This window comes from Lichenostomus cassidix, chromosome 6, assembly GCF_008360975.1.
Source record: "Lichenostomus cassidix isolate B80296 chromosome 6, HeHo_3.0, whole genome shotgun sequence".
Lineage (NCBI taxonomy): Eukaryota > Metazoa > Chordata > Aves > Passeriformes > Meliphagidae > Lichenostomus > Lichenostomus cassidix.
Genome location: NC_139487.1, coordinates 24,280,909 through 24,304,149, shown reverse-complemented (window position 1 = coordinate 24,304,149; position 23,241 = coordinate 24,280,909). Strand labels below are relative to the sequence as shown.

The 23,241-nt window shown below is 39.1% G+C and overlaps 1 protein-coding gene across 5 annotated transcripts in view; it reads right to left on the bottom strand.

Moving 5' to 3' along the window:
* Nucleotides 1-11,920: 11,920 nt before the first annotated feature.
* Nucleotides 11,921-23,241, bottom strand: part of RET (ret proto-oncogene) — a 184,776-nt gene continuing 173,455 nt past the window's right edge. For all 5 annotated transcript variants that reach the window (XM_085064050.1, XM_085064051.1, XM_085064052.1 and 2 more), the window contains 4 exons: nucleotides 21,348-21,485; nucleotides 19,353-19,452; nucleotides 17,653-17,800; nucleotides 11,921-15,749 (listed from right to left, as the gene is read on the bottom strand). In XM_085064050.1, coding sequence (XP_084920176.1) covers nucleotides 15,592-15,749; nucleotides 17,653-17,800; nucleotides 19,353-19,452; nucleotides 21,348-21,485 — 544 coding nt within the window. In that variant the 3' untranslated portion in view covers nucleotides 11,921-15,591. The remainder of the gene's footprint in view (nucleotides 15,750-17,652; nucleotides 17,801-19,352; nucleotides 19,453-21,347; nucleotides 21,486-23,241) is intronic.

Below are 23,241 nucleotides of genomic sequence, written 5' to 3'. Positions count from 1 at the left end.
ATTTTCTTCTTTTCCAAGTATTTATGTACAGTTCTGTATTTCCAGAAAAACATTTCATGACACTATTTTTTTTCATTGTTATTATTAGTTTTCTGCAGGGCTTGACCTGCAAGTACTCCTGCAGGTTCCAGCCATGGTCATGAACGGTGGCCTGTAACAGTTAAAAAGGGTAAAGCTCAGGAAGCAGCTATGGTAGTAATGTTCTTCCACAACCACGTATGAAATGTTTTTGGTCCCGCTTACCAGAAACAGAGTCAGAGAAAGCCAGTAAAGGCTTATTCTGTAAAGACCTGCACCCCCTAACTTGACATCGCTCTGCTGGATCGCCTGTGACTGCTTCCCTGCCTGAAGGGTGGGCACTGAGGGCTTTCCAGAATAGAGTTCCCAATGGTCTGAGCAGCACAGGCTGCATCCTCTGTCACACTATTGCTCTGTCGAGGTCTGCACCCCATTTAGCACAGAACAGCCCTTTGTCTTCAGGCAGACGGAAACCCATTTGTTCATAAATAGCTACACCACACAGGGTGGGAGGGGGCTGGGTGTCCAAGGACCCGATCTGTTCAGTATAGATTTCAAGCCCTCAGGCAGCAAAGGTCTTTCTAGGGAATATTTTAAACACGTGGCTGGTGTGACCAGCCATCCATCCATCCAGGCACTTTCCCATCCATTGAAACTTGTCACAATGCCAGATCATCATTTTAGGTATCCATAAAAAATATACTTGAAAAGTATATTCATAGAAGAGAGTTATGTGAAGGTTTTAAATATTCACGTGTGTACTCCTCAAACTAGGTAAATGTGGTTTCATTACTCTTTTAAAACAGTATGCAAATAAACTATTTTAAACCTGACCTTATGCAAGTTTCAGTATTGCATGTTACAGACGACTGTTCACTCTCCCTCAGCACCTGCTTGTCTTCTTTGTTGTGGATAACAGGAAGGAGTTTAGTACACATCTGTGTTATTTTACTGACACTGGAGACTGCAGTCTTCTGTAGACATAATATTATTTGGGAGTACAAGAAGATAATGGAATGGAAATAATTGAAATTACTGATTTTGTTAACTAATCTTACAATGTAGATCTGAAACAAACTCTGGCAACCCTGCAGCACCCACTGGTTGGTCTACAGAGAGCAACCAGCTTTGAATTTTGTCCTTCAGGCTTCCCAGGTATCACCTTTCTGCACAAGAGCTTGTTGCTGCTATGTGGGGAGATCTCTACAGGGCCTTCCAGGAAATTATACACAGAATAACTTTTCTTCTTCTCTAAGTGCCAGTTTCCTCTGTTTACCAGAATTTCTTCACTACCAGAAAGGTTGTTTTTTTCCCAGATTAAGAGAAGGAAAAAATAGATTTCTTAACCTCTACTAGGAACAACAGGGGTATTCATAGTCATCTCTGTATAAAAGGTCTACCATGACAGGAAAAATGATGGGTTTGCAGTGATGTTGTGTATAATTTCCTGATTCTTGTATCAGAATAAGCAGTTCTAAGATTAGATATTCCTTCATAACTCAGACTTATATTTATGCTGACAGATGTTATAGTTCCTATTTGGTGTTAATCTTACAGGCCTACAGAGAAATTCCCATGTCATTTGAGAATAAAGCAGGCAATAAAACATTTAGGAAATGTCTGTGTTTTAAGATACAATTCATTTCAGCCTGGGGATTTTTCTTAGACAGGTAGTTGCAGACCTCCTAGCATCTGAGAGCAATAATGTCTGTGTGTGTGTGACACAGCTTTGAATTTTCCCAAAATATTATGATAGGATGGTTATTTAAGAGACAGACTTTAAAAATGTTTCACTAAACTTTGTTGAACACTGTTCTTAAATTGGTACAGTTAGGGGAAAGGAAGTGGCTGGCTGGCAATAGCTTATTCAAAAAAGTTTTCCAGAACAGCATTAGCTCCAGCCTTTAGTGGTTTTGGTTTTCTTTTTCTTTTTTGTGCTTTTTTTTTTTTTTTCTTTTAAGCATATGTGTGGGCTGGAGGGGAAGAAACAAAAGAAAAAGAGACAGAAGAGCTGATCTGAGAACATGATACCAAAGTGAAGGAGTAATGTAAATGAGGCCAAAGGAGAAAAGAAAAAAAGCAATCCTTCAACAAAGGATATTTTTGTTCTATTAACCTCTTGAGCCAAAATGAAACGTTCATGTAGAAAAAGAAAAATAGTCCATTATTTTGACTGAAAATTCTGAGCTTTAATTGTCAAACAATAGTCATTAGTTTGCCTTGACACAAGGCTTTTTGTCAAATACCACAGCTCAGCTTTACTGATGGCACGATTCCAGCATGATCCCATGTGAAGCCACTTTCTTTTTCCTTATGTGTTGCAAATTATTTATAACAGATACTGAACAATGCAACCGAAATCATGAAGAATTTTTAACAGCCTGAAGTCCACCCTCCTACAGTATTTTAATCATCTTGATTTCTATCCCTCAAACCCCTCAATCTGAGCTTCTTACTGAGTTCTGCTCCACAACCCTTTGTCACTGGTCCTGTCCCAGTGCCTCCTGTTGCTGTGGGCAGTGAAACAAAGGCTCTTGGGAGAGGCTGTGTGCTACAGTAGAATAAATTCACGTCTGCCTTGGGCCATGCCAGGCTGACCTCAGGCTCTGCTGGCACTGCTGCAGTGTCAGCACCAGCTGGGTCACTGACAGCCCAGCCCAGAGCTTGTTCTGTACCTCTGCAAGGACACAGGACACTGCCTCACTGTCATCATGGGGCATCGACCATGCCTGTTAAAGGGGTTTGGAATGTTGGGATACTTTACCTCGCTGCTTTCAGAGACTGAAATAATCTCTTAACTTACCATACATTTAGGAGAGACAGTGCATATGTAAAATTAGTTTGTACTGACATACTATGCAAAAATCTTCCTGTATTGTTACTGTGCCCTTTATTTTGCATTGAGCAACATTTTCTTTTTGTTAATGCCTAGACTTTTGGCCTCTATGTCTTTGAGTGCTGAAGGACTACATTTCTTCATGTAGTGTTTTAGGATCAAATAAGTAGTAATTATTTGGTATTATAATGTACTAAATTTTGGACTCAGAAGCATATAATTTATATAATGTTTGGGAAATGAACTGCTGTGGATTGCTCTTTTCCTGTTGTTTTGGGATCACAGTTGCTAAATTACTTCTTTTCAAAAATTGTCATTAGAAAACAGTATCAACTGACTTTAAATTTATGTAGAGACCTTTCATACATTAAAGCAGACTCAGTAATCATAGTACTAATTCATGAAAGTAGAAGACATTCCTTATCATTAAAAAAAAATCAATACAGTCACAGCTGTAAGTGAATGCAAGTAAGATTTAATTTTATCTACTGTCTGAAAACACTTTCTTCTGATAACAGAAGTGCTTATTCTAGTCCACTTTTTCCTCTGAATAGTGATAGTTTAACTTTAGCAGCGGTAAAAGCATCTGGAAAAGTCTATGGAAGGATGTATCAGAATTTTTGGATGCAATCTCTTCAAATAACTTTTTAATTTTGAAACCAATATATAGTTGCTGTTAGCAACAAGTGTTTGCCAAGCTCTGTGACAGTAGCAAATGGATTGTGGAAACATTCCTGTGGCACAAGTACGGTGTTGCTCTGGCCGGTACCATGGGGGAACAGGAACACCAACGGGGACAAGCAGGGAGCTGCATGAGGTGCCTGGGCTCTGCTGCTGCTCCAGCTGAGAGCAGCAGGCAATAGTCTGCAGTGATGGCTGATCATTTTTCCTGGCCACATGGCCTTGTTTTTCCTGGCAGGAACAATGGGTTGTGTGCCCAGGGTTCCACTGCTCCTTGCAGCTGCACCAGGGTATCACATCAGACTGAGCAGAACAACATATATGGAAAGTAATCCATGTAGGTAGTGCTAGAATTCCATATTGGCTTATTTCTGACTATTCCAAAATACCTTTATAGCTTCTGTCTAAAGGGACCAAGAAGTGCTGTAGGCATTTTTCTAGAAAAAAATAAAATTTTGTCATGCATATATTGACTGCAAAGCAGCTCTGAAACAAAGTCCAAGCAACCATATTCTGTGCCTAGAATGGAAAACAAATAGGAGGGTCCTGACTGGAAGAGTCAGTGTTATGCAAAACATACTGAAAAATACACATTCCTTTTTTTGTTTTTTCCTCCAGTACTGCAGAACAGTAACCTATGAAAACCATAAAGTAATATATTTTAAATCAATCCTATTAAAATAATTTTTAAACTGTAGACTTGACTACCTGTGATGCAGCAAGAGAAGTTAAAACATTCTATATATGAGATTTAAGCCAGACAATATTTCATGAACACTCCTTGTCTGATGACATAACAATATAAATTATCAGAGTCTTTTGGTTGGTTATCTAGTTGGGCTTTTTTCTCTGCTTGAAAGCCTCATGCACCAAAGTTCCAGTTATACAGATAAATATCTTCAGTAAATGCAGTATCTATAGAGGGAAATAGTTGGGCTTCCTTAGTCTGAGGGGCTTCATGTTTTATGCAAAAAACTCAGTATATCAGTATTTAATATGTGTTACTGCACAATCAGGTGTACCCACTGAGCCTGTCCAACCATCAGTAAAACCACCACCACCTTCCACGTAAAATAGGAACAGGACTGTAGAAAGACACAACACAGAGATGCTCATCCATGCTGATAGCTTAGCAAATAGTACAAAGCCAGTGTTCATTTCTTCATTCAATAGACAGGACCAGAGACTAAGAAACTTCTCTTGTTCATTGTCTGTACTGTGCTGGTCCATTGTTTCCAATATTTATCTACTCCAGTTTAAGGTTTGGGGTTTTTTGCTAGTGTTAACTAAGGCTTGTATGTCAATGCCCAAAAAACCCTCCCTCCCTTTGAGTGAAAATCCCAGCCAGTTCATAAAATAACTTGTTTGTTACTCTTGTTTCTGGAACCATTCATTGTTGTGTATACATCATTCAAATGCTCTTAAGTGCAACGTTTTTCATATTTTTTAACTCCTCCCATAAAATGGCATGGAAATAGTATCACCTAACTACTTTGGTTTTATTAGTAGTACTTTACCAATAACTGAAAAACTCTCACAGGGTTGAAACAGTGTAAGACAGGGCAAAAAGGAAGGTGGAACGAACACTATTCCCTTGTCGAGAGAGAACCTTCCTGGGAACCATAGAATATCAACAGACAACCAGAAAAAAATACCATACCTCAGATCAGCAGTTGAAAATATTTTGTTTAGATTTTCATGGAAATTGGCCTCTGTTCCTGTGGTGCATAAAAGCAGTGGCTGATTTTGGAAGCGTGTTAAGTATGCTATTGGGACTTCACTATTACCATTATAAAACCAATTGGTAAAGGTGAACTGATTTGCAAAGTCAGGATTAAATGTCATTGCACTGCCTTCCTAGCAGTCTCACAAGCTTCTCTTTAATTGGTGACTTGTAATGATTGTTTTATCTTCGTTGGGAAAAAATTTTGCTAATGAGCATCTTACAATGACTCACATCTGTTGGTAAAATGAAACTCCAAATTAAATTAATTCAAAGCAAGATTTTACATTAGAGATGCAACCACAGGAGAGCTGAACAGCAAGATACTTTGAAAATCACTTGAATTTGTTCCCACTCCTTCTCAAGAGCAAGGAAAATGTGTTCTTGCTTCTCCTTTCCTGTCCCTATTTTTAGAACTAGAATGAGAAAGACCTGATCTGGCAGCCTGCACCCCATTTAAATTATGGAATATCAGATTCAGAAGTATTTACTAGATGGAATTGAATAGTTACAAATGACATTTCTATTCCAGCTTCATCCTCTTTTTAATTTAAATTTAAAGAATGTCAGTTACCAGTTCTGGCACTGTGCTAGACAAGCAAGGATTTGCACTATTTAAAAAAAAAAATCATATCTATGACATGATAAGCAAGGAGATAAAAAGTTTTTTAAATTGACTTTCTCTGCAACTCAAGCATCTTAGAAGCTGAGTGCAAGCTATGATTAAGTCACTGATGTACTCTCACAACATGAAGATGTTCACTATGAGTGCAGACAAATGCAAATTGTAAAATTTGGCCATGTGTAGGAGGTGAAAAAAATAGCTTAACTTGTGAATGCTAAAATGCTGCTGATAATTTTGTCTATGTTTTCTGCTCCCCTGAGCTATGCTTATATCTCGTATGACAAGGTCTTTACTGTAGATATGATGCCCTTTATAGCAATAAAGGTAATATGTGCTATTCATATCACTACATTTCAAGGTTTAATACCCTTCAGTAGTGTTCTATGATGTGTTGCCTAGTAAATATCATTATCATTTGAAATGGTAACAATTAGAGGCAATCTCTAGTTTAAGGTCTAGCATTTCAAAACATGCATTTCACGTTTTCTAACATGAGTAAACCATAATGGAGACTCAGCAAGCAAACAGAATTGATTCCATAAACATTATGGTGAAAAAGTTGTCTCTGATGGTAACTTGTTGCAACCTAATTTGATTGCTTACTTTATCTTTGTGCATGTAAAAATGGTGATAAATATTCTGCAGTATAAACTAAAATATTCTCAGTAGTATTTTTACAAAAACTCACATCACTTGTTTTTCCTCAGTATTTAACAGACTGTCACAGTTCATTTTAACAAATGATCCTGGAAGAAAAACACTGGGTGAGACCTCCAACAGCACTGTTTTAAAATTAAAATCCTTATAGTCAGCATAAACTTTATGCCTTTCTGTTTGCTGTCTGGACGAGGCCCCTGTTCAGAAAGCCTCTGCACAGGAAAAACAGTGAAGTAAGCATTTGAATGATTTCCTGGCTCAATGCTAAAATCTCCCTCAATTATTTATACCCTGTACCAGAAAGAATAATTCTTGTCTTCTGCTGTCAGTTCAATCACTAACACTCTTGACCACACAAAAACTATCCTGGAGAACAGTTAACTCTGCTTGTTTCTCACCGGCTGGTTCTTGAAGCTCTGTACACATTTAAAAAAATATACTAGGAATCTGGTACTGATCTCCTGGAGCTTTTCACAGACTTTTCCCACATTTTAGTCCTTACAACACTCTCCCAAGCTTTTTAATCCTCTGAAGATGAACCCATGGTAAGCTTTCTCTGGGAATGAGATCAGCCCTCGCTCTCAGCCTCCTCATCTGTCCCATCAACCATCCCTTACTTGGGATTCCACCCGCTTGACATGTGCTTTCCCAACAGACATAAGGCTGTAAAGAATTGATTCCAAATCTCTTCCCTTCTTCTGTGAAATACTCTTGAATAAAGGGATACTATTCTTGCTATTGGCAACAAACAAGGATCAGTGATTCCTATTGGTTTATTGATTTGCACTGGGCTCTAGCTTATGCCACATTACATCTCTGAAAGAGTAAGTAGAGCTGGTTTGGGTTTTTCTCTGAAATAATTAAAAAATATACCTAAATATAGGCAAGCAAGATTCTTTGCAAACCAAATGCTTAAAATACATATTCATTTGATTTAGTTTTATCAAAAAATTTAAAATACTTCCATCTTCAAGCACAGTAAATTCAGACAGGAAATTGCACTGGCAGGCAGCTATGAAAATGGCACATGTTGCAAATGAAAATCAGTGCTCACATCAAACTGTTTAGCTCATGATCATGTCAGGAGGGAAAGCCCTGAACAGCTGAAAAATTATGTATGGGTTTTAACAATTATTTATGTGACCTGCTGAGTGCAGAAAAATCAGACCAGGAACTGCAATGGTTGATTGCTATCTAGATTGAGGCTGAGTCCTACAGAATTTCAAATCTATGGTTTAGCTACAACTGCAATGCTCTTAAACTGTTCATACTATTTACTCTATAATCCATAGGAAACTGCTTTCAGATGATATGAAGCTGCATTTTTATGAATTGTACCTTATTAACCCAAATAAGGAGCTAATTATTTCTGATGAGCTAAAGGGAAGGTGTACTTGTCTATCCTCAAGCAAGCAAAATGTTTTTACTTAACTTCAAAACAGTATCAGCAAAATGAACTTTGATAATGGCTCAAAGAAATAAATTTTAGCAAGAAGTTTGTTGTGCTGAGATACATGTAACACTTTAAAAGATCAGGTAAAGCCAAAAAACACACCATAAAAAGAGAGGAACTACTCATTTTCTCAGAATGCATTCAGATGATATATCTTTCTGTTATAAATGGAAGACACAGGTTGCTGCCCTGATGTTTGGAAATGAGAAACAAATACAAAACACAGCTTACATGAACAACTCACCTTTACTGAAGAACTTGATAAATACCAAAAAAATATTCCATTCACTGTCTCTTCTAGGTATAAATTAAAACTATATTTGTGCTTACCTGTCCTCTAGTATCTAGTGGTATTTCTACAGACTGCTTCCCAACAGGCAAGTTACAATGTTGTGCTAGGGATCGGTACACAAAAGCTATTGCTACATTGTCCACATTTTGATAATATCCTTTGTAATTGTGCTAGCTGACTCTTGGGATATTGGATTGTAGACCAGCAAATGTTTAGGAATAATATTTTTATGAATGATCCCACTAATTTCAGAGGGGCTACCTACATTTTATGAAGTTAGATACAGTGGACCTGAACAGCTTATATTTTCTTACCAGGATTTTAAATACTCATGTACACCTTTAGGGAATGATTAGTTTCTTTTTCAGTAAGTTTGCTTGCTGGAAAGGTCAAACCATTCATTGCACTATGGACCATCTGCAGTGTTCATGGGGAGTATTGCCTGCTGCTGCTTGAGGGCTGGTGCTCTTTAATAAAATTTCCAGTATTTTGTTATAAATTTACCATTGAACCTACACTGAGAAACAACACTTATCAGGTAAGCTTTGAAACAAAGTATTCCAAAATTATAAGCAATGTTTTTTTGAACTTTCAAAAGTTAAGAGTAAAAATATTTAGATGTATTTTGAAGCTTGTATTATGCATATAAGATTGATACTAAACCAGTAAGGAATATAAACTTGCTTTTACTCAATGTTTTTGAGAATTGCTGAGGTCAGGTTGCGTGTACCATAGAGATTCATGCACAATTTGCATGACAAATTGTAGATAAAACCCCCATGATTTAAATATTATGTACCTCATGTTCATGGGACAGTATTTTTAAGAATTTCTACTACTTGAAGCAGGCTAATTTCTGCAAATTCAAATTTGCAAGCTCACAGTAGATTTTCTGAGTATCCTACCTCTGTAAAAGTTTGTGGAAACCAATACTGCAATAATTTCTTTGTGCTGCTCTAAGGCCCATACTGACACATAAGATTCATGCTCTCCACCATCTGTCACCACTCAAAGCACAGATCAGGTAAAGCATGTCATTTCTGCAGATATTTAGAAAAGGTTGGCAGAAATTTTTAGAAAGTTATTCCCTCCAACCTGTGTATTTAGGTGAGTCATTTGTTCCCTTCGAATTCACTTTCCCCAGGGCAGCCAAGTGCATAAGTATTTCTGGCACCAATGGAAATAATCATCTGCTGTATCACTTTTTTCCCATGTGGGAAGTACATTTACTCTCCAAAGAGGAACTGAAACAAAATTCTCACCATTTTGACTAGTGGCAACACAGAACAAACAGGAAACACTTCAAGGGAAATATTTACAAAAATAGCATACACAGAAGACATAAGAAGCTTTCATTGAACACTTAAAAGCAATAATCTATTTCTTGCCAACATTCATGAGCAGGAAGGGAGTCAAAATTAACTGGATTAGGAAACACTTAAATATTTTTCATTAAACTGCACTTCAGGCAGGTAATTGTGTATGGAAGCTGTAATTATGGGCTGTGGATGTATTTTAAACGCAGGATCTCTGTCCAGTAAGATAGGTGGCAATAACTATCAGTGAAATTTTTCACACAAATTAATGGTTGAAACAACGTTGATTTAGCTGAAAGTCTGAAGTACACACTACTCCCTGCATCCACTGGTTATTTCAGCATCACTTACTGTCCCACTCACCTGCCGTACAGCAAGGTCGTCACAGGGCTTGTTGAGTTAGGAATTGGGTGTTTCATGTCTCTCAGTTACATATGGTTGCTGAAGACACTGGATAAAAATACATTCTTCATTTAAGGAAGAGAAAAACCCAAACAAAACCAGAAGTCTTGATACCTTGGTTGCTCATGGCAAGTGAAGAATTCCCATTTACAGACATAAAATATAGGAAAATAACTGGACAAAGCAGAAAGTTACCACAAGTGTCATTTTTCTCTCCTTTTTCGTAGGTCTCTCAATAGAAAAAGCAGCCCATATAATGGGTTTAATTTTCAGTGCCCTTTGTTTTACAAGGATGCCCTCTGACAGTCGTGTCACACCAGAGATCACCATTGTATCACAGCAGAACCCCTCCTGCAGAGTTGTGTGTTTGCTGTGCATAAGCATTACTCACCATGGCAAATGTCTGTGCAAAGGAAAAGCTGCTGTGCTTACTGCTTGTCCGAAACCACAATAGGATCAAGTATGCAACCCAACAGTGAAGTTCTTTAAACTCCAACACACCACTTCATATCCCACTTTTTACAAAATGAAAATCTGTGTTCAGGTTTCGCCAGTCTGACTCAAGACCATGTTTCTGAAATCACAGACTTTAATGGAAACATAAAGTTGATACACAAAACAACATCTGAAAACAGATCTGAAACATCTAAATTGGATTGTGACAGGAGCAAGCTTTGGTAGAATTGGATTATTTAGAATAACCGTCACGACGCTAACAACGAGTCACCCGGGATTTATGTCCCAACATTTGTAGCAAATGAAAGGTTACCTTCTAACCATGGTAGATTACAAATAAAGACAAAAGTAGTGCTGATCATTTGCTCTTCCACATAGAACATGACTCACAGTCTGATTGTTCTCCCAAATATCAAGTCACTGTTCCGAGCACAACATTTTTATATTTCGCCTTAACAAATTCCAATGACATTTTCCTTGTATAGTTTCAACAGCGGAGTTTTAGATCAATTTTGCTGTGCAAGTGTTATTTATTTATTTGTGACTTTCAAAGTAATAGGTTTATTTGGAATTATGTTGTGGCAGTGTCCTATGCTTGGCAGTATATCCAAATTGGAGCTGAGAGGAGGTCTCCAACCCACTTAACAAGACTGCTAACAAAATCTCTGTACTTGAATATCTGCAAAAGGTGTGCTGAGGCAGAGGACCTCCCGTGGCAGAGCTGCAGGAGGCGGTGAGAAGGCTACTACATAAGTTCAGGAAGGCTGTGAAGGAGTTAGATGGCTGGCTCCAAGGGCAGCCTGCAGTAAACCCACAGCCAAAGAGGCAAAAATGCCCCCCCCCCATGCACACACAGAAGGGAGTACAGGGGGTCAGTAAGGCAGAAGAATAGATACTTGAAATGGCAAGGACTTGCAGGAGGAAGATACTTCCCTGAAGCTTGAGGTGCCCCTGCAGAACCACTTCACCACCCTGCAGGCAGGAGAAGGACCCATCATATCGGAGAGAGGCTGGGGCTGAGTAAGGCAGCCCCATCTGCTCCCTGTGTAACAACCAGCACAGCTAAGCAAAGGGGACACGTGAGAGGAGCAGGTGACTCTCCTCCGAGAGGCACAGAGGGACCAACTCGCCAACCTGACTGATTACCAGAGAGCTGTACCAGGGATGTCACCCAGAGCCTTGTACCAAGCCTTGTAAAGTCCCCTGACCATTGTCTGCTGCAGCTGTTTCACGTGGGCACCAGGGATACAGCCAGGAGTGGTCTGAGGACCAAGGTGACTACAGATCCCTGGGAGTGGCAGTAAGGGACTCAAGGGCAGGCAGCTTTTTCATCAGTCCTCCCTGTCAAAGGGAAGGGGTTTGAATGGGCCAGGTGAATGGCGAATCAGCAAGTGGTTGGGGGTCTAGTGGCAGCCAGAGGTCTTAGCTGCTCTTGGGGACTCAGGCTGATAAACCTGGGGGGCCATCTGCCAGAAAACAAGCAGAGCATCTCTGGTCACAGGCTTGCCAAGCTGGTGAAGAACGCTTTACATTGAAATTGCTGGGAGAGGGATTCCTCAATCCATTCCATTCCTACTAGCTGGATGTCAGCACCAGCAAGAGATGCCCAAAGCCTGAAGATTGCAGATCAGCAAGAGAGAACCTGATTCCAGCCATTCCCGACATCAAGTCTGCTCCATCAGGGGCCCAACTTAAACGCCTTTATGCAAACACATGTAGCACGGGGGATAAACAAGAGCAGTAGGAGACTGTGCACCTGCAGGGCTGTGATCTTACTGGCATCAGATATGTGGTAGAATGGCTCCTTTGACTGGAGTGTTGGCGTGGAAGGATACAGGTTTTTGAGGAAGAACAGGCAGGGCACAGGAGAAAGGGATGTTGTCCTCTATGCCCATGCCCACCTGGAGTGCTTGGAGCTGTGCCTGGGGATGGATGAGGAGCTTATGGGTGAGGATTAAAGGGAGGGCAAGGACAGGTGACATTATACTGGGGCTCTACTAAGGCCACCCAACCAGAAAGACCAAGCAGATGAGATCCTCTACAGACAGACACAAGCTGCCTCACATTCACAAGCCCTGGTCCTCACAGGGGAGATCAACTACCACAATACCAATTGGAAGGACAACACAGCAGGGCATGAGCAATCCAGGAGGTTCGTGGAATGTGTGGATAACTTGCTTTGCCAAGTGAGAGAGGAGTAAACAAGGAGAGTTGCTATGCTGGACCTTGCTCTTTCCAACAAGGAGGGGCTGGTGGGGAATGTGAATCTCAAGGGCAGCCTTGGCTGCAATGACCATTCATGGTGGACTTCAAGATCCTCAAGCCAGCAAGGAGGCACACAGCAAGCTCACTAACCTGGACATCAGGAGGGCACACCTTGGCCTCTTCAGGGATCTTCTGGGTAGAGTACCATGGGATAAAGCCCTGGAGGGAAGAGTGACCCAAGAAACGTGGTTAATATTCAAGGATCACCTCTTGCAAGGTCAAGAGCGATGCAACAAAGAGGAAGTCAGGCAAAAACGTCAGGAGACCTGCATGGATGAACAAGGAGCTCCTAGACAAACTCAAACAGACAATGGAAGCCTACACTTCCCCCACAGAAAAAGGGTGAAAGCAAGGACAGATAGCCTGAGAGGAACACAGAGAAATTGTCCAAGCAGCCAGGGATCAGGTTAGGAAAAGTAAAGCCCTGATAGAATTCTATCTGGCCAGAGACATCACGGGCAACAAAAAGAGCGTCTACAGGTATATCAGTGAAAATGTGAGCCCTCTCCAGAAAGAAATTGGAGACTTGGTTACCTGGGACATGGAGAAGGCTGAGGTACTCGACATTTTTGACTCGGTTTTCACCAGCAAGTTCTTCAGCCACTGAGGCCCAAGTTTGCATGAGCCCCTTTGCTGAGGTGGCACAGGCAGGAACTGTGAGAATAAAGAACCACCCACCATAGGGGAAGATCAGATTTTGAACCATCTAATGAACCTGAGGGTGCACAAGTCCATGGAACCTGATGACAAAATATGGAAAATAAGGTGATTGGCAGCAGCCAACATGGCATTACTAAGGGAAAACCCTACAAATATCCTTCCATGACAGGATTACAGTGCTGGTGGATGAGGGAAGAGTGATTGATGTCATCTACCTGGACTTGTGCAGAGCATTTGACACTGTCTTACATGACATCCTTGTCTTGAAACTGGAGAGGCATGGATTTGATGGATGGACCATGTGGTTGATAAGTACTTGGCTGGATGTTCACACTCAAGAGTTGCTGTCAACAGTTCAATGTCCAAGTGGAGACCAGTGACGAGTACTGTTCCTCAGGGGTCGGTATTGGGACCAGCACTGTTTGACCTTTGTCGGCAACATCAACAGTGGCATCAACAAGATTTTCAACGACACCAAGCTGTGTGGTGCAGCTGACACACTGGAGAGAAGGGATGGCAAACACACAAACCTTGACAGGCTCGACAGGTTAGCCCATGCAAACCTCATGAAGTTCAACAAGGCCAAGACAAGGTCCTGCACCTGGGTGAGGGCAATCCCAAGCACAAACACAGGCTGGGTGGAGAATGGATTGAGAGCAGCCCTGGGGAAAAGGACTTGGGGATGTTGATTGGTAAAAAGCTCAGTATGACCAGGCAATGTGTTTTTACAGCCCAAAAAGCCAACTGTATGCCAGGCTACATCAAAAGCAGCATGGGCAGTAGGTCAAGGAAGTGTTTCTCCCATCTGCACTATTTTTGTGAGCCCCCACCCGGAGTGCTGCATCAGCTCTGGGGTCCCCAGCATAACAAAGTCATGGACCTGTCAGACTGAGTCCAGACGAGGGTTACACACACCATCAGAGAGGGCTGAGCACCTCTCCTATGAAGACAGGCTGAGAGAGTTTGGGCTATTCAGCCTAGAGAAGAGATGGCTCTGGAGAGACCTTAGAGCAGCTTTTCAGTACCTAAAGGGAGCTTACAGGAGAGCTGGACAGGGAGGTTTTTACACAAGCATGTAGTGTTGGGATAAGGGAAATAGCTTTAAATTGAAAGAAGACAGGTTTAGATTAGATACCAAGAAATTATTTACTGTGAGGGTGGTGAGGCACTGGAACAGGTTGTCCAGAGAAGTTGTGGATGCCACATCCCTGGCAGTGTTCAAGTCCAGGTTGGATGGGGATATGAGCAACCTGATTTAGTGGAAGGTGTCCCTCTCCATGGTGGAGAAGCAGACGGGGGACAGAGAGTTGGATCTAGATGATCTCCAAGTTCCCTTCCAACCCAAACCATTCTATGATGTTACTATTCTATTCTATGAATTCCATCTAAAAATCCTGTATAGCCCATTTTTAACTCATAAAAGAAATTATGATTGTACGAGATTGTATGTTTTAACACTACTAATATGTGGGTGATGGAAAGTAAATGTGTCAGATGAACACTCTTGATTGCCATCAATCTATACAGCTTATCTTGTATCAAATTTATCTCCATTGTGCTAAAGGTAAGAGAAGTTAAGACTAATAAAACAAATTCTCTTCTCATTAAGACAAGACAATACATTTTACAAGACTTCAAATGTTGAATCTCAAGTCCTCTATTGAGTTACTAAGTGTTTGCTTCCAAACTAAGATACTGGCTTTGTTAGTGCCAACATCATCCTAACACTTGTCATTTGATAGCAAGCTCAGTAATCTGGGAGCCTGTTTCCCTTCTCCCTTCTATATATTGCTTGTGCTTCCTGCTTAGATCAAGTGGTTGTATACTAACAGCCACTATAAAAGTAGCAGTTCAAGTACATTTTACCATCCCAGAAAGCTGTAACACAGGATGGTTAGTCTAGAAAACACTGAGGATGAAGTGCAAGGCCCTTTGCACTAAGAAGTTGCCCAGTGGAGCCATATGCAAAATGGCAACCTAGAAAGAAGTACTAGAACTACAGCTCTTATCCAGCGTGATATGTTTTCTGAAAGGGGAGAGTACCAATTATAGTCTTCAGCATAAATAACACACTTTAAAAACTACTAATAAAGGGATTTGCCAATTTAAAAGTTAGTTGTTGACAGTACAAAGAAGGAGCCAATGGACTTCCCACTCTTTGCCTCCTTGTTCTCCTCAGGAGTCCATTACCTTTCACAAAGAAAATTTTAGCTATCAAACTTGTCCATAAATTTTGCCGCTGAGTGTGAAACCATCCAGTTAGCATAAACACTATCATTTGCATATCTTGAAAACACAGAGTTAGTGCCATCGAATCTTGTGAGTGGAACGGGGCTCTCCTCAGGCCAGTTCGGGTATGACATGCCTAAAAATGAAAACAGATAATTTTTTCTGCACTGAAGAACCATAACTTCATGTGCAGACAGTAAGGCCCTTGGCAAAACTCCCTTCAATACTTTAAGCCAGTCCACTGGATTTTGTCCCAAATCAATTCATATAAATGATGTTTTGAAATCCCTGAAGCACAAATTCAGATGCAGGCAAAAACCCTGGAAAAATTAAAGTGCTTACTCGATAAAAAATGGTGTGCATGCATGCACATGTGCATAATAAAAAGCTAAGAATTGTTCTCAGAAGCCTCCAACTTTCCATAATTTTATATTTTAACAATCATGTAGCAATATATTGCTTTGCAAGAGGAAGTTCTTGCTGTACAGGAAATGCTCCAAGAATTAATAAACCTATTTGGGACAGGATCCAAAGTCCATTTCAATGATAGAGTATTTCCATTTACTTAAATGGGTGCTTTTCCTTTGGCTTCAGTGAGGTTCTGGGGACACACCCTCACCAGGGATCCCCTGCTTAATTTCAGGAAATCCCCAAAACTGAGTAAAACCCAACAAAGTGCTAAGCACTCCTGTCTTGATTCAGCATTTAAAGTTGTATTTCAGGCCTGTAATTATTTGCATTGAGTCCAGTAATTGTTTATGTGGTTAGGCACAAGTGATCTCCAAAATGGATGCAGAGTGTTTAGCACCATGTTGATTCAGCTGTGCAAGCACAGAACCATAGCAGGGTAGAGATTTTCAAAAACAGAAATCTGATTCTGTTGCTTATTAAGCATTCAGGATCTGCCATCAACCTTGTGGCAACTTTTTTCTGCTACTTCATTCTTTTAACCATCTGACCACTAAGTGCCCCAAAATCAACGTGAGCTGGGAAAACCTAATGAAGAAAATAATAGCTAAGGCATAGATCAAAAATAGACCCAAAGCCATATATTAATGGCAACTTTTAAACTAAAAGATCCAACTTTTCAAAAGTCGTACTGCTTGAAGAATGAAAAAAGTATCTGTGATGTTAGTAAGTATCTAAAACCATGTAGAATACTTAATCAGAAGACAAAATATAGGAGTTTTGGCAAGAACCATTTTTACTGTCCATCTCACCATCACAATATGAAAGCATATGCTCTTTTTAAAAACACTTGCTACATCATTCAGTCGAGCTTTAGTACTAACATGTTCATAACAAATCAAAGGACGTGAAAACAGCTGAGTGCATTTTCAAAATGCCCATTGTTAATTAAATTTTCAAAGGATTTTACATGTCAGTTTAGTCTGTATATAATATTTATATACAGTATTTCTACCTTCTGTATATAATAATCTGTTTTCATCCTATGATACATTAAATACATTTCAGCTTATGGATCCAAAATGTATTAATAGCAGCTGAAAGTTAGAAATCCTTCTTTATAGATGAAAAATGTTGCAGATGAGTCCTATCACTGAGTTACGGCAAAAAAACAGTATTAAAAAAAATAAGTCTATTGCTTAAATTAGAGGTGCAGAATCTACCATATTTTAAATGTTCTAGCCTCCCCCAACAGGATAGTAGAATTAGATACTCATTAGCATTTTATATTTCCCCTGAGAATACTTCCCTGATCTTTTTTTTTTTCTTTTACTGTATGATATCTAGTCATTTTACTTATTTTCACATCCTTTTAAAAACATTTATTTTAGACATAGCTGCAAAATGACTAAAGGATGATCCTGATGCAAACTTTGACATTTACCAAAAGAAAAAAACAAACAAACAAAAAAAAAACAAAAAACCCAAAAGAAGCTTCCAAGCAAATTTCGATTGGCTTCATTCAGACAAGAAACACTGTAATGGGGTTACAGAGTCTGAGAACAGTGCAGAAGAAAAATCAACTTTTTTTGTGTGTTGCTAGAATCTAGTAAATGCATGTGAAATTCTACCATAGAGTTTGTTTTCAATCCATGTGGAAGGGAGGGTTCGAGGGAGGGGAGCATTATTACAGTCCACGAGAGGTGTCTCCTCTTCGGAGAGCCCATCATCGTACAGTAAGGAGTCGGACGGTGTGGAAGCCGCAAGGTCTAAGTAGTCCTGAGAAATGAACACACAAAAAGCAGGGTTAATGCACCTGGTTGTGCTGCTGTTCAGGCATAAAGGATAAATGTGCACCTGCTTCCTTTACAAGGAACTACAGACCCACTGCATTTGTCTTTCTCTAGAACTGCTGGCACCTGAGGAGGCCCTGGAAGCACCTGATTTATCTGAACATTTCCCCTACTTAATTCTGCACATCAGCAAAACACCCAAGAAATTGAAGTGCTGTCCTAACTGATTTGTTTGACCTTCAGCTTCTGGTATGCCTGATCCATCTGAATGCCTGAAATATGTATATATGGAGATACATATGCATGCTTAAAGGACGAGGTACTCAGCTCTCATCATCATTTTACAAAGGCTATTGCACAACAATGCATAAAATAACTATGTAAATACTGCCAAATAAAGCTTTTATTGCTGTTCTGAAACTAAATATTGAGGTCACTGATAAGAATTCATCGGGTTTTATTTATGTTGCTGAACGGCTTTGATGCAAAAAAATGAATGTGAAGCATTTTTAACTAATTTAAAATGCAGTTTTTGCTTTCAAAATGGCTTTATTTTGTAAATTCACTGAAACAGAACTTTAAAAAGGTACAATTACTCGATTTTATAAATGGAAAAATCTTCAGAATTTTTCATCCAGAAAGAAAAATTACTAACTTGTCAAGCTCTATTCTGGATTGATTTTAATTATGATGCTAACTTCAGAAGCCTCTCCCCTCTGTTACAAGTCTGTCTCTGGACATGCCAGTCTTTTGCATACAAATTCTCAGCAGCTATAAATTAGTGGTTGACAAGTCACAGTGATTTAATGTACACCCTAGACAGACCTTTCACCTTGCCATTTTTAATTTAGAACTTATTTTTACATTCACATTCTGAACACAATTGTCCCCATTTGTTTATTAGCCCAATGTAAATGCCACCACATTCTCAAATCTGATGATAACAGTTGCAGTTATTTCCTCTGTTTTTCATTTGTAACTGTCCTCCTTCCCATAAAGACTACATTTAAAAAAAAATAAGATTTTAGGTGCAAGTAGGTATGTATACATTTTATAAATGAAGCAATTTGGGCTTGTATTTTTAGACCCCAGCATCCATTCATTCAAATAAACTCTGTACAGGATTATAATAGTTTTACAGCAACTTAAAGTGGTGGAATTATACCGCTTTCAGATCTCTGATTGCATGAAATACTACATTCTTTAAGTTCTGGCTCTCTAAGATTATTTATTCAGAAGTGGAACTTAGGAGTAACCTTTCACAGTAATTTTTAATTTATTACTATTATTTAAAGCAAATAGATGATAGATTAAGGATAATCCACCCACATTTTGGGTTGAAGTCACCAAAGCCATTATAAGAGGTAGTACTACTTTCAAAAAGCTGTATGTATGTGGAAGAAACTAGATATGCAAACGCTTCAAGATTTGATGAAAAATAAGTTACTTTGCTTCAAAATAAAATAAAAAGCAATTATTTCTGCACATTCAGACTCAGATGACCACAGAAACTCAAAATCCATGCTTTTCACACTTACCCTACTCTTCACCATCATTTTCTCTAGCTCCTTGCTGATCTCAGTAAATGTTGGTCTTTTATCAGGTTCTTGCTTCCAACAGCGCAACATGAGGTTGTACCTGGGACCAGTCACAGAGTGAAAAAAACCCAAAATTGTTAGAAATAGGTCATGCTTCTGCTCTAATGATTTATGGTACTGAAGTTAACTATGGCACGAAGGCCATCCACAAGTACATCAATCTCTGTTGTGAGCTCAGTTAAATGTTCCCTTGAATTAATAACTGACATTCACAACAATGGGCTTTTATTTTCAAGAGTCTTTATGAGTTTAAATGATGATGCATTTGACTGTCCTTGCAGGACTGTAGTCTTAGGTTTCTTCATTTTCACTTTCTCAAAGGACTACCTCCAGCATAAGGCAGCACACCAGACTTCTAATTCACTTTGTTTGTATATGAAACTGAAGAAATTTGTATATGAACCTGAAAAACTCTGCTGTTATACCAGAAAGTAGAATTTCGTTCTTCATTTGTTCAAATTTTTAAGTTTCTGTAAACTTTTCTCCAAAGTGAAGCCTAGCCTAAGACTATTTGTACAAACTAATGTTCTTTTGATTACTTCTATTATTGTTATTTTGATTACTTCTGTTTGTATTCTGTCTTTGCGTTCTACAGCATGGAGTGTGGAAAGGAAAAGGAACAGAATTAAGGTTTTATAGCTGAGTGACTATCAGATAGACATTGGCCAAGTTCTGGAAATGTAACTCTCCAGCCTGTGCCATTCATGGTGCTTTTCTAGCTCAGGTGCTCTCAGAACTGAGTGATCTGTCCACACAAGCACCCTAATAGTAGAAATAGCAGGCTATGAAAACTACAGGAAGCTATTGAAAAGGACTGCCTTTTATGCCTTCATCCACAATCTCTCTCTTACTTGACTGAGTATAGGAGAGAATGCAGTTTAAGAAAAAATGGTCCTTAAAGTGGGCTTTCACAGGCTGTCAGAAATATTTCTGAGTAAAACAGAAAAAAGTCTGAAAAAAGTCAGAAAGCAGTGTTTTAGCTTCAATAAAACTCAGGTATGGTCACCTTGCCTAAACTATTAATTATCAATTATACAATATGTTTGAGGGATGAGTACTTGCCATTAGGATGAAAAAAAGGAAAAATCAGTATTATACATTTCTTCGACAATATTTGCCAATTATCATCGTAAACTTCTACACTTCCCTAAATTTGGAAATACTTGATGTTTTTCTCTGTAGGTTAAAAAAAAAAGATTTATTATTTAGCTGTATTTTCTCAGCTCAGATGTGGCCTAAGCATCATTCCAATGGAAAATTAGTCAAAAGAGTGGTCACAGTAATTAAAGCCTGGGAACTTTCAAAAAACCATGACCATGATCAAATTTGCAGGCTGAACATAAAATCATGCCTCATCTCCAAATGCCATGGAAGATCACAGACAGAAGATATTTCATACTGAAAGTGTTTTAATAAATCAGCCAACAAATTATGAACTGCCTCCAAAGCCACAGGCTTATCAAGTCACAGAAAATTTTTATCTTCTAGGGTGTAGATTTCTGGGCCAAGGAATCATTTTTCCTCTGTAATGCCATGACAACTAATAGACAATGACTGAGGAGGGAACACTTGTCTCATTTGCAAAAACGTACTCAGACATTTCCTTGAATATTTCAGCTACCACTGTGTTTTATAGAACTTTCCTCCTTCCCCCACCCACCTCAAAAGTTTTGAATGCACAAACTCTTTTAATTGTTTGGCAAGCATTTTAGTCAACATCCTACAAATAGTTTGGATATAGCTGTAGGCATTCTGTGGGCAATTTCCCCCCCTCTTTACTGTTCACTAATTTAATGACATTCTTTAAAGCACTACATATTTTGACTGTACCTCTGAGATAAACAGAATAGTATTTATGAGGTATTTATTTGAACCTTTTTTCTTAAGTGCATTTATTACAGAAATGTGAATCTCATCAGATCAAGAGTTACTTACATTTCTTCACTGCAGTTTTCTGGTCTCTCCATTCTATAGCCTGTTTTCAGGAGGTTAAAGAGTCTTTCAGGAGCAATACCTGGGTAAGGATTACCTCCCAAAGTAACAATCTCCCATAGCAGAACTCCAAATGACCACCTGAAAAAGACAAAATGAGCTTTTATGTAGAGTGGTAAATTTCAGGAGCTTAGTGTGGCATTTACACCACAGAGATATCCTCCTAGTATTTTCAGAAGCTAAAAATCAAGACACCTCAAGATAGAGAGGCTGTATTATACAGATGCAAGTAGGTTCATCCTTGTTCCCAAATACTGCTCATTGAAAAGGTTAGCAATCAAGTAGAGAAAACAGATACCCCTCTTTTATTGATTGACAAAAGTTAACTATGTCCTGGGAAGGTCCATCTTCTCTAGACAGCAGAAAGTCCTTCCTCTGGTGGCCCAGCCCAAAGATTTGTTCCTCTTCTGCATGGCGCTCCTGCACCAGTCTAACCTCCCTAATTAGCCCTTGTATACAGAAATAACTCTAAGTTAAATTTACACAGTTACCACAGGACTGTTTGCTGTCTCGACTATGAGACAGTACAATGCGTTCACTTCAATCGTAAGTAACACCTTTGATTTCAGCTGCTCTGTTGGGCCATTTTGGTGATTCAGGACTTAATTTTCTTCTTAGAGTTGACAAAAGAAGAGGAAGGAATTTCCTGTTTTAATACCAAATGCCTAAAATGAAGTTTGACATAGAACAGAAGAAACTATTTTCTAAAGTGAACAGAAGAAATAGTGAATTTTTAAACCTACTTTACTGCTGAGCTCAAACAAAAAGACATTGCGCAATGGGTTAGAAATATTTAGACAAATTAGTTCATTTCTGGAGAGCAAGCCAGGAGAAAAGAGGCAAAAATGTTTTTCTTTTCTTAGTGAAAGGCTTTTTGAGACACAAAGAAGCTACAAATCACTCTGAATCTGCTCAACTGACAACTGACAAAATCTGGATGTTCGAAAGGAAGGAAACCAGCCAACACTGGGACTGCTCAATGGGATGCATCTGGAAGCAAAATTGCATACAGTTTATGAAAAATGCTAGCTTTAGGCAATTCCTCTGTAAACTCCATTTTTAAGAAAATTCTAGGAAGTGTTAGACACCTACTGCCAAACCAAACAGCCATGTCTAATTCCCGATGAAAATTCCATCTCAAAATGTTAGCCAAATACCTCACCTCCTGCCTGACTCCATTCCACCTGTGCTTCTCACGTTTTACAGAACAGTAACCCCAAAAGTACAGCAGTAAAACTTCCAGAACGGTCAGAGAAGTCAAAGTGACTCTCACATGGTCCCAAGTGGTATGCTGCCATTCTTCTCCCTAATGCCATTCATTGAATTAATTTTTAATCACTCTGCACATTCTTGAAAGCTTATGAATATTTATAGCATTTTCATATACTTTATTGGTATTTCTCCTCATACCCTTTTTGAAGCCAATTATGCTCTGCCATCAGGTTATAATGCTGTCCATGATTAATTCAAATAAACTTTGGAGCATGGCAGGTTTTATTTTTAAAATCCACTTCTGCTCAAGAGGAGTTTTACAGAATATGGAAGGAGGGATCAGATTAACAATTTCTTAGCTAAAGTTTTTAGTAAGTGAATATATTAGAATAGAATGCTGTAGAATGCTGCAGTACTTTCAGATTGTTATAAAAATTAAGTACTATGGGAGGAGAAGTGAGAGATGAAATATTTCCCACTGTGTAATGTTTACTGCTGAATAAAAATATGATCACAAAAAGTGAAGAAAAAGAAGTATGTGAAGAGGAAGATAGTAGGTTAGCTTTACACTGATGTCATCGACATCTGAAGCAAAAATGGGGCTTTTGTAACTGCTGGCAAGTGG